We start from the raw sequence: 15,167 nt of genomic DNA on the forward strand, positions 1-15,167 counted from the left end.
GCCGCCTCCACCCGGCTCGGGGCTGCTGGCGGTTGGCTCAGGCAGCAAGCGGCGCCTGTCCGGCTTCTGAGACATCTCCCTAGCGTCCCGCCCATTTCGCCGGCGTCCGCCAGGGGGCGCTCGGCGTTCCCGCCACGTGAGGCTGCCGCCCGCCCGGCGGGTCCCGCTTCTCCGCGGCGGAGGCGTGGCCTCGGCTGGGACTAACCCGGGCGGGGCGGGGCAGCCGCGACCATGGTCTTCAGGCAGGGCTGCAGATGCAGGCCCAGCTCTACCTCGCGGGTCCAGGGTCGGGAGTCCGAGACGCAGGTGCAGCAGAGGGCGGGGCAAGTAGCGCATTTCCAGCGCATTTTCTCTTTGCATTCTCGAGATCGCTTAGCCGCGCTTTAGAAAGGTTTGCATCAGCTCCGAGTCCATCTGACAAGCAAGGAAACTGAGGCTGAGAAGTGGGAGGCGTTGCCATCTGCAGGCCCAGGCAACCTGCTACGGGAAGACCGGGGGCCAAGACCTCCGGGTTGGCTTTCCCAGGCCAGCTTGGGTCTTCGGGTGTCGGGAACAAGGGCCCAGCTCCTTTCGTTTCCTGCACCCCTCGCCGCTGCAGGTGGCTCCCTGGAGGAGGAGCTCCCACGCGGAGGAGGAGCCAGGGCAGCTGGGAGCGAGGACACCATCCTCCTGGATAACAGGCAGAGGCCAGGAGGAACCCGTCAGTCGGGCGGGCAGGAAGCTCTGGGATCAGCCTCATGGAAGAGAAGCAGATCCTGTGCGTGGGGCTAGTGGTGCTGGACGTCATCAGCCTGGTGGACAAGTACCCTAAGGAGGACTCAGAGATAAGGTAGGGGCGCCCAGGTCCCCTAGGGGACCCCAGCGGCTGCTGCAGTCCAGCATTTGTGCCAGCGACCGAGGCTGCAGAGACCCCGCAGTGAGGCCCTGAGAGCCCAACTTCAAGGCCGGACCGGCGCCCTCTACCCGGGAGTCCTGGGGGGGCTCCCAGTATGAGAGAAGAGAGGAAGGAATGAGGTCTTTAATAAGACGACCCAGGATTTAATAGCATTGTGTTAGCCAATTTCCATTTCAACTCAGGGACGGTGTCAGGCATCAGGATCCCCATTTTACTGATAAGCAAGTATAGATTCAGAGACGAAGGGGCTTATCCAGGGGCACACAGCTATCAAGGTGCAGGACCCGTTTCCTGCTTCTGCTGCTTCTTTTTAAACCCACTTGCCTCTCATCAACATTTACTTCTAACTTATTTATCACACATATCTCGCACCTATTCCTGAGAAAGATTTGAGGTAGTTTACAGTAAAAAGTATGTACAGTTACACTGTTGCAGAACATTTAAGACGGTGGTATTTGAGCTTTGACTATAGCTCAGGGCTTGCTGGTACTGGAGGCAAACATGAGATGTCATGGTTTATGTATGGATAGAACTGATTCATGAGCCCCGGCAAGCTTTTTCCTGGTGCTAAATTCCAAGAGGAGTTTACCAGAAGTCCTCTTCACAAAGGTCAGTGAACACTGTTTAGTAGTGGAAACATCCTTCTCAGTTGTCTGCTGGAAACTGAAGTCACTTGTTGGTTCTTTTTTTTTTTTTTTTTTTTTGAGACAGGGTTTCATTGTGTCGTCCAGGCTGGAGTGCAGTGGCGGCGCAACCATGCTCACTGCAGCCTTGACCTCCCAGACTCAAGTGATCCTCCCACCTCAGCCTCCTGAGTAGCTGGGACTACACACGCACGTCACCATCACAGCTGTATTTTAAATTTTGTGTAGGGATGGTTTCTCACTATGTTGATCAGGGTGGTCTTGAGCTCCTGGGCTCAAGCAGTCCTCCTGCCTTGGCCTCTCAAAGTGCTGGGATTACAGGCGTGAGCCACTGCATCCAGCTGATTTGTTGGTTCTTTTTCTTTTTTTTTTTTTTTTTGAGACAGAGTCTCGCTTAGTCGCCCAGGCTGGAGTGCAGTGGCGCGATCTCGGCTCACTGCAAGCTCCGCCTCCCAGGTTCACGCCATTCTCCTGCCTCAGCCTCCCGAGTAGCTGGGACTACAGGCGCCCGCCGCCTCGCCCGGCTAATTTTTTGCATTTTTAGTAGAGACGGAGTTTCACCGTGTTAGCCAGGATGGTCTCGATCTCCTGACCTCGGGATCCGCCCGCCTCGGCCTCCCAAAGTGCTGGGATTACAGGCGTGAGCCACCGCGCCCGGCCGGTTCTTTTTCTTTTTGAGATGGAGTCTCGCTCTGTTGCCCAGGATGGAATGCAGTGGCACGATCTTGGCTCACTGCAACCTCCGCCTCCTGGATTCAAGCAATTCTCCTGCCTCAACCTCCTGGGTAGCTGGGATTATAGGCATATGCCATCATGCCCGGCTTTTTGTTTGTTTGTTTGTTTTTGTTTTTTTTTTTTGTAGAGACAGGGCTTTTCTTTGTAGAGACATGTTGGCCATGCTGGTCTCAAACTCCTGACCTCAAGTTATCTGCCCGTCTCAGTCCCCCAAAGTGCTGAGATTACAGGCATGAGCCACCACACCCGGCTTATTGGTTCTTGTATTTCCTCTTGCTAAGGGCCCCACCATTAGTTACGCTGTAATGCTGTGAAGGCATTTCTGTGGGGCGGGACACTAGCTTTCTCTTGGTGCAGTCAGTGAGTGCTTAGAACACTGAGAATTGCTCCTGGGCTATATTAGTTGTCCCAGCTAAGAACTGGATAAGAGGCAGTTCAAGACTGAACTCCAGAAAGACACGACAGCACTGATGACTGAGAGGCTAACTGAGGTGAGAGACCCCAGCACTCCCCAGGCTTTGGGGTCACAAAGCACCATCACATATATTATTTTATACTCTCCTCCCAGCAGCCCATGGAAACTGTGTAAAGATCAGTGAAATCTTTTATATACATAAAGAAGCTGAAGATTTGGAGAAGTTTTCTAAGGCCACAGAGTTAAATGGTGGCACAGCAGCATCTGCAGCTCCTAGCATGGAGTCCAGGGTCCCTGCCCTCTGTCATCTCCTGTATACCCTGTCCCTTTGCTGTTCTTGGAGTTGACCCTTTACTTTGGTTTGCCAGAGGTTAGGGCCCCTTGCCAGGGGTGCAGGGACAGTGGGGAAGGGGCACAGGCATGCCACTGTGTGGATCTAACCCGCTGTGCAAGGTCAAGGCAGCCCCAGGACATGGCACTCAGTGAGGAGTTGGGTTCATCTCAGGGGAACAGTGCAAATTCCAGGGCCATGGGTTCTCCGAGGACCATGGAGAGCCTGGGGAAAGAGTCAGCACCTCTGTCAGAGCTGAAGTCCCATTTCCTCTCAGCTTAATTTTGTCAGGAAGGTAGGGGAAGGAGGTCCTGCTAGCGCCCACACTGATGGGGCAGGTTCTGAAGGTGGGCACTGAGAGAGGTCCCTCTCTAAAGAGCCCCTCCCCAATCCATCATGCTCCCTGCCCTCCAGGCCTTGCCTCCCCCACAGCCCCATGGCTCTGGCTCCCTGCAGCCTGGCTCCTGGACTGTTGTGCCTCCCAGAGAAGCACATCCGAGTGGGGACCCAGACCTTCCTGGGTGTCTCAGCCCCGCCTGTCCCAGGGTCTCTGTGCTTCACAGGCAGTTGGGGACTCTAGGGAGCTGCCACCTGGAGCTCAGCCAGACCCCTGGGACATGTCCCCTGCCTCCCAGAGTCCATACCAACGAGAGACTTCCAGAAAGCATCCCCCTGCTCAGCTGAGCACTTTTTTTTCTTTTTTGAGACAGTTTCGCTCTTGTTGCCCAGGCTAGAGTGCAATGGTGCGATCTTGGCTCACTGCGACCTCTGCCTCCTGGGTTCAAGTGATTCTCCTGCCTCAGCATCCCAAGTAACTGGGATTACAGGCATGTGCCACCATACCCGGCTAATTTTGTACTTTTAGTAGAGACGGAGTTTCTCCATGTTGGTCAGGCTGGTCTCAAACTCCTGACATCAGGTGATCCACCTGCCTCAGCCTCCCAAAGTGCTGGGATTACAAGCGTGAGCCACCGTGCCCAGCCTTCAGCTGAGCATTTCTGCACAGGAAATATCAGTGTGACTTTGAAGGGTTTCCCCAGAGTAAAATTCTTTTCTTTTTTTTCTTTCCTTTTTTTTTTCTTTTAAGACGGAGTCTCGCTCTGTCACCCAGACTGGACTGCAGTGGCGCGATCTCTGCTCACTGCAAGCTCCGCCTCCTGGGTTCATGCCATTCTCCTGCCTCAGCCTCCTGAGTAGCTGGGACTACAGGCGCCCGCCACCACGCCTGGCTAATTTTTTGTATTTTTAGTAGAGACAGGGTTTCACCGTGTTAGCCAGGATGGTCTTGATCTCCTGATCTCATGATCCAACCACTTTGGCCTCCCAAAGTGCTGGGATTACAGGCATGAGCCTCCGCGCCTGGCCGTCCCAGAGTAAAATTCTATACCCTTTCTTAGAAACCTCATCAAAGCTTGGGCCTAACTACTTTTAGTTTTAAAATACGGAGTAAATAGCAATGGCTTTGGTGTCAGGAAACTTGGGTTCCCACGTCAGCTTTGTCCTTCACTATTGATCAAGTCACAGATCCCTCAAGATTCCTCCTTTCTTTTCATAAAAATTTCTATAAAGCTTAGCTTGAAAGTCTTTTCTTTTCTTTTCTTTTCTTTTCTTTTTTTTTTTTTTTTTTAGACAGAGTCTTACTCTGTTGCCCAGGCTGGAGTGCAGTGGCGTGATCTCGACTCACTACAACCTCCACCCTCTGGGTTCAAGCGATTCTCCTGCCTCAGCCTCCCGAGTAGCTGGGATTACAGGCACCTGCCACCGCATCTGACTCATTTTTGTATTTTTAATAGAGACAGGGTTTCACCATCTTGCCCAGGCTGGCCTTGAACTCCTGACCTCGTGATCCTCCCACCTCAGCCTCCCAAAGTGCTGGGATTACAGTTGTGAGCCATCGCTCCCAGCCAGCTTGAAAATCTTTGACCAGCTGGGTGCAGTGGCTCATACCTATAATCCCAGCACTTTGGGAGGCCAAGGCAGGAGGATCGCTTGAGCCAAGTAGTTCAGGACCAGCCTGGGCAACATAAGGAGATTCCATCTCCACAAAAAAAATTTTTTTAATTAGCAGGGCATGGTGATGTACACCTATAATCCCAGCTACTCAGGAGGCTGAGGTGGGGGGATCAGTTGAGCAGGGGAGGTTGAGGCTGCAGTGAACCATGATCATGCCATTGTACTCCAGCCTGGGTGACAGAGTGACTCTGTCTCAAAAAAAAAAAAAAAAAAAAATTACTATCCTTTGTCATTGTTGTTATTGTTGTTTTTGAGACAGGATCTTACTCTGCCACCCAGGCTGGAGTGCAGTATCATGGCTCACTACAGCCTAAACCTCCCAGGCTCATACGCTCCACCAGCCTCAGCCTCCTGAGTATGCACCACCACACCCAGTTAATTTTTAAATTTTTTTTTAGAGACAAAATCTCCCTTTGTTGCCCAGGCTGGTCTTGAACTTCTGGGCTCCAGTGATCCTCCTGCTTTGGCCTCCCAAAGTGCTGGGATTATAGGCATGAGCCACTGCACCTGGCCTACTATAATTTTTTTCTAATGACATCATGCTCCCCTTTTCCCAAAACTGAAGTTTTGTGTACAAATATGCTTTGGCCTAAAAATTCTGGTTCAGTTTTTTCTCTTAATTAGTGGTTCTTTGGTACTGTTCCTTTTATTGTAAACTGCCACAATTATTATTATTATTGGATCTGGCACAATAGAAATAACAACACCATTCTTACCTCAAAAGTAATAACATTCATCAATGACTTCTCATTTGGGCTCCAGTGACACTGTGAGAGGATCGGTGCTTTGACCCTGTATGTGAAAGTTATCATTTTTGCCGCTAATGACAATGTAGCCCTTCATGTGTGTCTTGTTAGTTTCCTTTTGATCGGTTCTTAGTAAAGATGGAGAAGTGCTCCCTGCTGCCACTTCTTAAATGACCAACGTCCAGGTTTGCTGTCCTGTCTTACTCATTTGATTTTATAGCTCTGCAGTTTCTATTGAAGTAGACACTCCTATGACAGGGGTAGATGTAAATGTGATACCTTTGGGAAGAGGCACTTAGTCCCCAAGGTCCTTGGAGGTGCTCCAGTACTCAAGGAGGAGGCCAAAGGTGCAGCCTCCAGAGCAGCTCTGACTGGGGTAAAAGGTGAGGAGGAGATGACCTGGAGTTAGTGGGGCTCTCAAATAGTGATGGACCCAAGTGAGTGGTTTCCTGATGCCCTAGGAATAGATGGAAATATCAAAAGGAACTGCTGTGAGCTTGAATTTAGCCTCGGCTGGGGAGGTAGACACCACTGTCAGCCAAGCTCCTTCCCTTGGCCAGCCTCGGCTGCCCCAGGTACAAAGTGAGACGGTGGCCTAGATGATTTCTGAGAAGAGTCCCCAGCTGTCACATTCTCTAGGCCCCTATACAGGGGACTGTGTTTGGGACCAGCCTGCTGGGGCTGCAGGGACCCTCCCTGTGCTTTGCAGGTGCTTGTCCCAGAGATGGCAACGAGGAGGCAACGCGTCCAACTCCTGCACCGTTCTCTCCCTGCTCGGAGCCCCCTGTGCCTTCATGGGCTCAATGGCCCCTGGCCATGTTGCTGAGTAAGTCCAGGAGGGAGAGTCCACTGGGGAAGGCCTGCCTGCATCGTGGGGGGAGAAGAAAGATGTGTCCACCCTGGGTGGGTGGGGGATTAGAAATGGGTTGTGTCTGGCAGAAATGCGGGGAGGGGGCACAGTGGAGCACCAGACTCTCAGCCCTGCCTTGGCGCGGCCTCTCTGTGGTTTGAGGGCTGATGCTGCCCCTGTGAAGCTTTCCTTGCCACAGCTTGTTTCCTGGACACTTCCTGGAGCCTGCTTCAGCCTCTTCCCTTCTCCTTCCTTGCTTCCTGCAGACTCTGCGGTGGATTTTCCTTTGCCTTATCTTAAGTCCCTTATCTTGGCCGTGCTTGAGGCAGAAGACAGTTAGGGACACACAGTACCCATCCTCCCTCAGGAATGGCCACCATCCACGGCCCCCAGGTCCAGGCCCGTAGTTTCTGTCCCAGCTGAGGGGCAGGGCTGGTGCTTATGTCCCTGTTGTTCACTGAAGCAGTGAGAGTACCCTGTTCAAGGACACCCTGAAACCACGTGCTAAAGCTGGGCTCAGAACCCACACCTTCCAGCTCCCCGGCTGTCAGGGCTATAGCCCTCAGTGGCTCATGCACGCCCTCCATGTTGGCTGCTGCAGGGACCTCAGAACCCTTTGACCCCTGGCGCTGCCGACTCAGCAAGCACTTATCAGGAGGTGAGGCCCACACTTTGCACACTGTGGGCACCGGGGCAGGCTGCCAGGTTGCTGGCCTGTGAAAGGCAGCCCTTTGAACCCTGGTTTGAAGGGGGCTGCTGGCAGAGTCCACCCACCTGAGCTACAGCCAAACTCCCTGCCTTGATGAACTGGCAGGAAGAGAATAGAGGGAGAGAATCTGCCCTGTGAGATGGGACAGGACGGCTCAGAGCCAAGGGCTGGTGACTCATTAAACCTCTTCAATAGCTCCTTTCCTCTGAGCTGGAGGCAGGACTGTGGCTCTGGCTTAGGGTGGTCGACTATCATTTACACAGCAATCATGCCGATGGGTGGGCTATTCAGAATTCTCCCCATGTCTTGACAAACATTTAGAGAGCACCTACCATGTCCCAGGCACTGGGGTGCAAACGTTATTTGGCAAACCAAACCATATTTCCAATGCTTTGGGAAAGCTACTATATTTAAGGGAGTTGTAAGTGAAGGGATGATGCCCTGACTTGGTATCTTCATGCAAATCTGTATTATCCAGCTTTGGTGTTGCTGAAAGCGGGCTCTGGCCAGGATGGTGGCTGCACTGCTGGGCATAATTGCCAGTTCTTGAGCACAGAACAGTGCATGTCCAGAGAGGGCTGGAAGGGCTGGGGCTGACCTCTTGTCCTTGCCCTGGGGCTCACTCTGCGTGGAGGGCACTCTGAGAGAGAGTCCTGGACCAGGCCCACACTGAATGGCATCAGGCACGGGGAGCCAGCTAATTGCCCAGGAGGGTTCACCTGACTGCAGGAGGACAGAGCAGTGAGCTGGCTCACCAAGGCAGCACCACTTCCAGGCTGGGCCTCCTGGAGGCAGGCAGAGAGTGAGAGGAATCACAGCATTAGGACTAGGAGGGACTCAGAGAGGACAGCACCATGGATGAGCTTGTGGAGGACAGCTGGGGGCAAAGTATTGCCTTGGAGATTAATTATTAATCCTGCTTGGGCATTGCAGGAAACCAGCCACGGTGCCCCCACCTGCTTGGTTCAAACAGGGTACAGGTTCTAGGGTCCTGTCTAGCTTTACGAACAGGAGCAAATATTTTCCAGCTTGAGTTGGACTGAAAAACAGTCAGGATTGGAGCATGCTTCAGCCAAGACCTAAAAGGATGGCCCTTAGTGTTTCTCTCTCTGAACTCCAGGCTCTGCACTCCTGCATCTCTTGCCCTGTTGCACTACCTGTGGCAAGAATATGATTCCTAGTTCTCTCCCAGCCCCTTTGCTTGCACCCCTGCCTTTCAGGGTCCCTAGTGGCCCTGCCAGCTACCCTCCAGTCCCCAAAACCCTTGTCGAACCGCACCCGCTTCGGGTTACTCCGCCCTGGCAGTTTTGTCCTGGATGACCTCCGCCGCTATTCTGTGGACCTACGCTACACGGTCTTTCAGACCACGGGCTCCGTCCCCATCGCCACGGTCATCATCAACGAGGCCAGTGGTAGCCGCACCATCCTATACTACGACAGGTTTGTACAACTGTCTGTGCCTTGCCAGCTGCTGCCGCCGTCACCAAAACTCCCAGAACAGGACTCTTCTTCTCTTAGAGGCTCGTGTGCTCCAGCACCCTCTCTCCACTCCTATTGGAGGTCAAGGCCACTTGCAGGCTCTAATCTGTGTCTCCTTACCCTTTTCCTGGCCCGGCCTCCACCCTAAGCTTCCTGGTGGCCGACTTCAGGCGGCGGGGTGTGGACGTGTCTCAGGTGGCCTGGCAGAGCAAGGGGGACACCCCCAGCTCCTGCTGCATCATCAACAACTCCAATGGCAACCGTACCATTGTGCTCCATGACACGTAAGGCCCCCTGGCCTCGCCCCGCTACAACCCCCCAATCAGCTGGCTCAATCAGTTCCCTTACTCGCCACCGTGCACATCCCAACTGCCCCCTCTGGGGCTTCTGTGTACCAGAAATTGCTCCCCTGCCAAAATGTCCAGTGATTTCCTAATTGCTTTTAATTAGGGGAAAAGTGAGGTGGGAAGGGATGGGCTTTGCTGTGCCTGGTGACTTGGCCTTGGTCAACACCACAGAAGGGCAGGCAGGCCTATATAAAATGTAATTTATGATGTGATTCCTCCATAATTATTAAATAGTTAATTGGCAGCTTGGGTGTGGGTGCGGGGAAACTGTTCTCAGGACAGAAGGGTGGGAGATGGGAGTCAACCCTTCTTAAGAAGGGCTGGGGGGGCCCACTGGGATTTCCAGGGTCAGCCCCAGAGTTGCCAGCCTGCAGCATGGCACCAAGGAGCTGGGGTTTGGGTGTGTAAAAGAGATGAGCCCCCCAAAGGTTTCGGCATGATGAAGCCAGGCCACACATGCCACACACCATTCACAGCCATTGCTGAAGGAGGGAAAAGGGAACCCTGCGTGGGTCAGCAGATTGGGGTCGTCTAACATGGTGCTGACCTGGGGGAAGGGGCTATCCTTCCCTTCTGGGTCCCAGGCCACTCAAGAGAGGCCCCATGGGCCTAGAACCTTATCCCTCGCAGACTCCCTCCTGCAGGATTTTAGAGGTTTAGTTTTCTGAGAACCTAGTATGTGCCAGGTACTGTTACAGCTGAGAGGGCCCAAGCCCAGCAGCCCTGAGGTTCAGGCTGTCCCTACTGCCCAGCCTGACTGCTGGACCTGGAGGAGGGGCAGCCATCCCTGGGCTCCATATGTGCAGTGAGTGAGTAGGCAGGTATATGTGCTACAGGTGACCTTCACACTGGGCAATCCTAGTCAAATGCTTGTTAAGCAACAATCTGTAGTAACCCTGATCAAGGACGCAACATAGCTATTTACAGGAGAGGAGCTCTGAGGAGAAATGTTTATTGCCCACTGGCCTCAGTCCAGGCACATTCACACACGTTACCTGCAACTACAGCAGCCTGCAGGGAGGCTGGGGGTTTCGGCCCCATTTATCAGTGAGGAAGCAGCCTCCAAAAGGGCCGGGTAGATCACACAGCTATAGTTAAGAGGAAGGACTCGGCTATAGAACGTGGAGTGGGGACATTGGCTGAGCTGAGGTCTCTGGCTCAGGAGCAGACCCCTATTGGGGATCTCCTTTCCTAAACCAGCCAAACACAAAGTCTTCCTCTAGTGCTAACTACTTTGACCTCAGGGATGCAACAGGGAGCTACTAAACTCAGGACAGGGGTGCCATAGGTAAACCCCAACGCTGGAGCGCCAGAAGTGAGGGGGACCAGGAAGCCCAGGCACAGGGTCATGGGCTTTATAGTTGCCCAGGGCTCTGCCAGTGGGAGCCACGTGCTGCTGCAAGGGATTCTGGGAAGTGTAGGCTTGGCACTCTTGGTGCATTCTGGGAGATGCAGTCTCCAAGGCACACAGACCTGGCCAGTTGACACGTATTGCTGTTCAGTTTACCCTGAGATAATTTAATCATAACCTCAAACTCAGGAAGGGGCACCCCAGCACACTGTAACAGTGACCACTCTGGAGCTGAGCCTGAGAATCCTGTGCTGTGGATCCAGCTTCCTGCCCTGCTGCTGGCAGTGAAGGCACAGGGTCCACAACTGCCAGTTAGAGATCCTGGCCCTGGCTGACGCCATCATGCTCCTTCTTCTCTGTCCTTTCCATTCTGTGACCTAGGAGCCTGCCAGATGTGTCTGCTACGGACTTTGAGAAGGTTGATCTGACCCAGTTCAAGTGGATCCACATTGAGGCAAGCCCTGCCTTACCTGTGTTTTGAGGGGCTCAACCTGCCAGCCTCCTCCACATGTTCTGCCTCCTTGGTTTCTTTGAACCATGAAGTACCTTAGAGATAAATGAATCCAACCCCCTCATTCCCTCTCCATCCTTCCTTATGTCTGCAGGTGAGGAAACTAAGGCCCAGAAAGATTAAGTGACTTACTCAAGGTCACACAGCAGAACATAGGCACAGCTGGCTCCAGGCAAAGTCCTGTGCTTTCTGTGCTACGGGCTGCCCCACCGCCTCCAACTCTGCCTCTGGCGGACGTCTGACTGCTTAGGGCCTGACCCATTACCTCTGGGGAAGCAGGAAGGACAGGGCCTAACTCAGCTCCCAAATAAAGAGAACTAGAGCCTTTACTCCAAGAGAGGTTTTGGAGTCTGGGTGGGAGGAAATCCTGAGAAGTCCTGAGTTCTAGCTCCATCATTTAACCTATGGTAGGTCTTTCAGTGTCTCTTTTATTCTTTAGTCTTCTCATCTGTGGAATGGAGTAGCGGGTTGATAGATCTTCAAGGTCCACGACAGCTCTGAATTTTGTAATTTAGGATGGGGTTCTAACCCAGCCTCCCCGAGGCCCTCTCCCTCCGCACCCAGAGTTTCAGCAGGGCAGGAAGAATGAGCCAGATTGACCAGGCAGTGCCCAGCAGTCCTGAGCTGCCCTGTCCTGCCCCAGGGCCGGAATGCATCGGAGCAGGTGAAGATGCTGCAGCGGATAGACGCGCACAACACCAGGCAGCCTCCAGAGCAGAAGATCCGGGTGTCCGTGGAAGTGGAGAAGCCACGAGAGGAGCTCTTTCAGCTGTTTGGCTACGGAGACGTGGTGGGTGCCCCATTCAGCCTCTCTTTGCCACTTCTGGCTAATTTGGTTCTTAAAGGGAGCCAGAGTCCTTTAATCCTGCCTACCACAATTGGAATAGTGGTTCCTGGTTTGGTGGCGTTGGAAGATGGGGGATGGGGGTTAAAGCAAAGAGGTAGACCCCTAGCCTTGGACTCCAGTGCAGGCCTCAGCAGTGACCAAGGAGTAGAATGTCTCCGCCCCAGGTGGGTGCATGGGTGTAAGAATACTCAGAGGGCTTGGGTAGGGCCTAGACAGCCACAGGGCAAGCCTGTGTGGAAGCAGCTCCTCTCTGGGGCTCCCCAGTCTTTTCCTCTGCAGAATGAGGACACACAACTGTTCTCTGAGGTTTCTTCCAACTCAGGGGTGTCTGGCAGGTTGTGGGGGCTGCTAGGGGTGAGGGGAGGGTGGGAAGGAGACTTACATGAGTCTCTTTTTGAAAAGGCTGGATGTAAATGGAATTTGGGAGATAAGTCCAGCATCATAGCAGAAGTTGGTTGGAGACCATCCAGCCAAGGTCCTCAACCTTGGCTGCACATTAAAAAAGATGAATGCAGGCCAGGTGCAGTGGCTCACACTTGTAATCCCAGTGCTTTGGGAAGCTGAGGTAGGAGGATTGCTTGATGCCAGGAGTCCAAGACCAGCCTGGGCAACATAGTGAGACCCCTGTCTCTATGAAAATAAAGAAATGAGCCAGGAGCAGTAGCTCATACCTGTAATCCCAGCACCTTGGGAGGCCAATGCAGGAGGATCACTTCAGCCCAGGAGTTCAAGATTGCAAGACCCTGTCTCTATACAAAAAAAAGAAAAAAAAAAATTCCTGGCAGGGTGGTGTGTACCTAGAGTCCCAGCTACTCAGGAGGCTGAGGCAGGAGGATTGCAGTGCCTGAGCCCGCACCATCTTGGTGTTGATTGGCATGGGTAGAGTTAAGGCTTCGGTGGTTTTTTTTGTTTTTACCAAAACTTCCTCTGGAGATTCTAAAGTGTAGGTAGGGTTGAGGGAGCCCCGTTGCTTTCTAGATGAAGAAACCATACCTACAGGACACAGTTGGAAAACCCAGCAAAACTGCTCCGGGGAGCCAGCACGGCGTGGTAGATTCCACCCCAAGGTGGCGCTCAAGGCTTTCTGTGGTTTTCAATCCACTAATCCGAGAACAAACGGACCAGGGCTTTTGTTTCACAATTTAGGTATTCTATTATATATAAGCATCAATAAAAATGTGTTTCTGGCCGGGTGCGGTGACTCACACCTGTAATCCCAGAAATTTGGAAGGCTGAGGCAGGAAGATGGTTTGGGGCCAGGAGTTCGAGACCAGCCTCGACAACGCAGGGAGACCCTGTCTTTACAAAAAATAAAGAAAAAAGGAAACCACGTTCCCGTGGGACAGTGAGATGCTGTTTGGATCTATGTGGACGTGTTAGGGGAGTCGTGTTGTAATGGGGGAACGCCAGGCTGCTGTTGGTGAGTGAAGAGTTAGAAGTGACCACCAGCTTCTCTTCCACTGCCCACAGGTGTTTGTCAGCAAAGATGTGGCCAAGCACTTGGGGTTCCAGTCAGCAGGGGAAGCCCTGAGGGGCTTGTATGGTCGTGTGAGGAAAGGGTGAGCCGGGGAAGCCAGGAAGGGGCTCTAGGGGGTACAGGATGAGCCTGGACTCCAGGGGTCCACCCTGGGGTTGGGGGCATGGCTGGGGGGATGGAGTGGGCTAACACCCAGCTGAGTGGAGCTGTCTTGCAGGGCTGTGCTTGTCTGTGCCTGGGCTGAGGAGGGCGCCGACGCCCTGGGCCCTGATGGCAAACTGATCCACTCGGATGCTTTCCCACCACCCCGCGTGGTGGATACCCTGGGGGCTGGAGACACCTTCAATGCCTCCGTCATCTTCAGCCTCTCCCAGGGTGAGTATGGCAGCAGGAGGGGAAAAGGACTGGGACCTGTCCCTGCCCCAAACACCTGGCTGACCTAGTTACTTGTCCCTCCTCCAGGGAGGAGCGTGCAGGAAGCACTGAGATTCGGATGCCAGGTGGCCGGCAAGAAGTGTGGCCAGCAGGGCTTTGATGGCATCGTGTCAGAGCCGGTGCGGTAGGAGGTGCCGGCTCCCCGCACACTATGGAGGCTGACATTGCGGCTGCATCGCCTTCTGCCCTCCATCCAGCCTGGCATCCAGGTTGCCCTGCTCAGGGGACAGATGCAGGCTGTGGGGAGGACTCTGCCTGTGTCCTGTGTTCCCCACACGTCTCTCCCTGCAGAGCCTCAGAGCGAATAAATCTTCCTCAGAGCCAGCTTCCCCTGGCAGCTTCTGTCCTCGATGTCTGAACTGCTCTGGCTGGGCATTCCTGAGGCTCTGACTCTCCAGTCCTCCCTCCTTGTGTCCATTCCCCAAATTAACCTCTCCACCCAGGCCCAGAGGAGGGGCTGCCTGGGCAATAGCAGCAAGAAGTGCCCCAGGCTTGCCACCAGCTCTGCCCTGGCTGGGGAGGACACTCAGTGGCCCATACCCAGCGAACCTGCCAAAGAACCAGAAGCCATGAGAGCTCTTTGGGGCCCTGTGTTGTGCAGACTCTATTCCCATAGCTCAGAAGCTGGGAGTCCACACGACTGAGCCAAACTGACAGGCCAGTGGGGGGCGAGGGGGTGGGGCGCCTCCTCTGCCCTGCCCACCAACCTGTGATTTGGTGGCGTCTTTGTTGTCCAAAAATATCTCCTCCCGCTGACTGCCCCAGAGCCTGAAAGTCTCACCCGTGGAGCCCACCTTGGAATTAAGGGGATGCCTCAGCCACAAATGTGACCCAAGATAGAGTGTTGTCCTCAGGGAGGTCGGATCTGGAACACATATTGGAATTGGGGCCAACTCCAATATAGAGTGGATAAGGCCTTATAATGTAAAGAGCATATAATGTAAAGGGCTTTAGAGTCAGACAGACCTGGATTCAAATCTGCCATTTAATTAGCTGCATGTCACCTTAGGGTACAGCGCTTAACACAATCCGCCTCAATTTCTTCATCTGTCAAATGGAGCCAATTCTGCCTGGCTACAGAATTATTGCGAGGATAAAATCATGTAATATATATAATGCCCAGCATGATGCCTGATGTGTACGAGGCTCTCAGAAAGTTTTAGTGATGATTAACATTACTGGGGGTGGGGGCAGATACAGGGTGATGGGGCCACCTGCCCTGAGCAGCAGGAGAGCATGGGGTGTCTGAACACCAGCTGAGGGGGAACCAGAGAGTGTTTGGGGCTCAGGGATAGACTGAGCTTCCCTCACTGGGTCCTCTGCAGCTGGCCATGGCTGGCACCATGCGGTCTGCTGCCGGAGCACCGTGAGGCCCAGAAACA

At 53.6% G+C, this 15,167-nt stretch overlaps 1 protein-coding gene across 4 annotated transcripts; it reads left to right on the top strand.

Annotated features, from left to right (window-relative positions):
* The first annotated feature begins 212 nt into the window (after positions 1-212).
* KHK (ketohexokinase) lies at positions 213-14,896 on the top strand. Of its 4 annotated transcripts, XM_003908394.4 has the most exons (9): positions 213-829; positions 6,489-6,605; positions 8,644-8,778; positions 8,967-9,101; positions 10,897-10,969; positions 11,670-11,816; positions 13,344-13,432; positions 13,568-13,725; positions 13,813-14,122. In XM_003908394.4, exons 1-9 carry the CDS (start codon positions 738-740, stop codon positions 13,911-13,913), a joined length of 1,047 nt encoding a protein of 348 aa, XP_003908443.1. In that variant the 5' UTR covers positions 213-737; the 3' UTR covers positions 13,914-14,122. The 4 variants fall into 4 exon arrangements, with proteins under 4 accessions (XP_003908443.1, XP_003908441.1, XP_003908442.1 ...); XM_003908392.4 differs by lacking the exon at positions 8,967-9,101 and having other exon boundaries at positions 13,813-14,896; XM_003908393.4 differs by lacking the exon at positions 8,644-8,778 and having other exon boundaries at positions 13,813-14,896.
* The last annotated feature ends 271 nt before the right edge of the window (positions 14,897-15,167 follow it).

The sequence above is a fragment of the Papio anubis genome, chromosome 14 (assembly GCF_008728515.1).
Source record: "Papio anubis isolate 15944 chromosome 14, Panubis1.0, whole genome shotgun sequence".
NCBI lineage: Eukaryota > Metazoa > Chordata > Mammalia > Primates > Cercopithecidae > Papio > Papio anubis.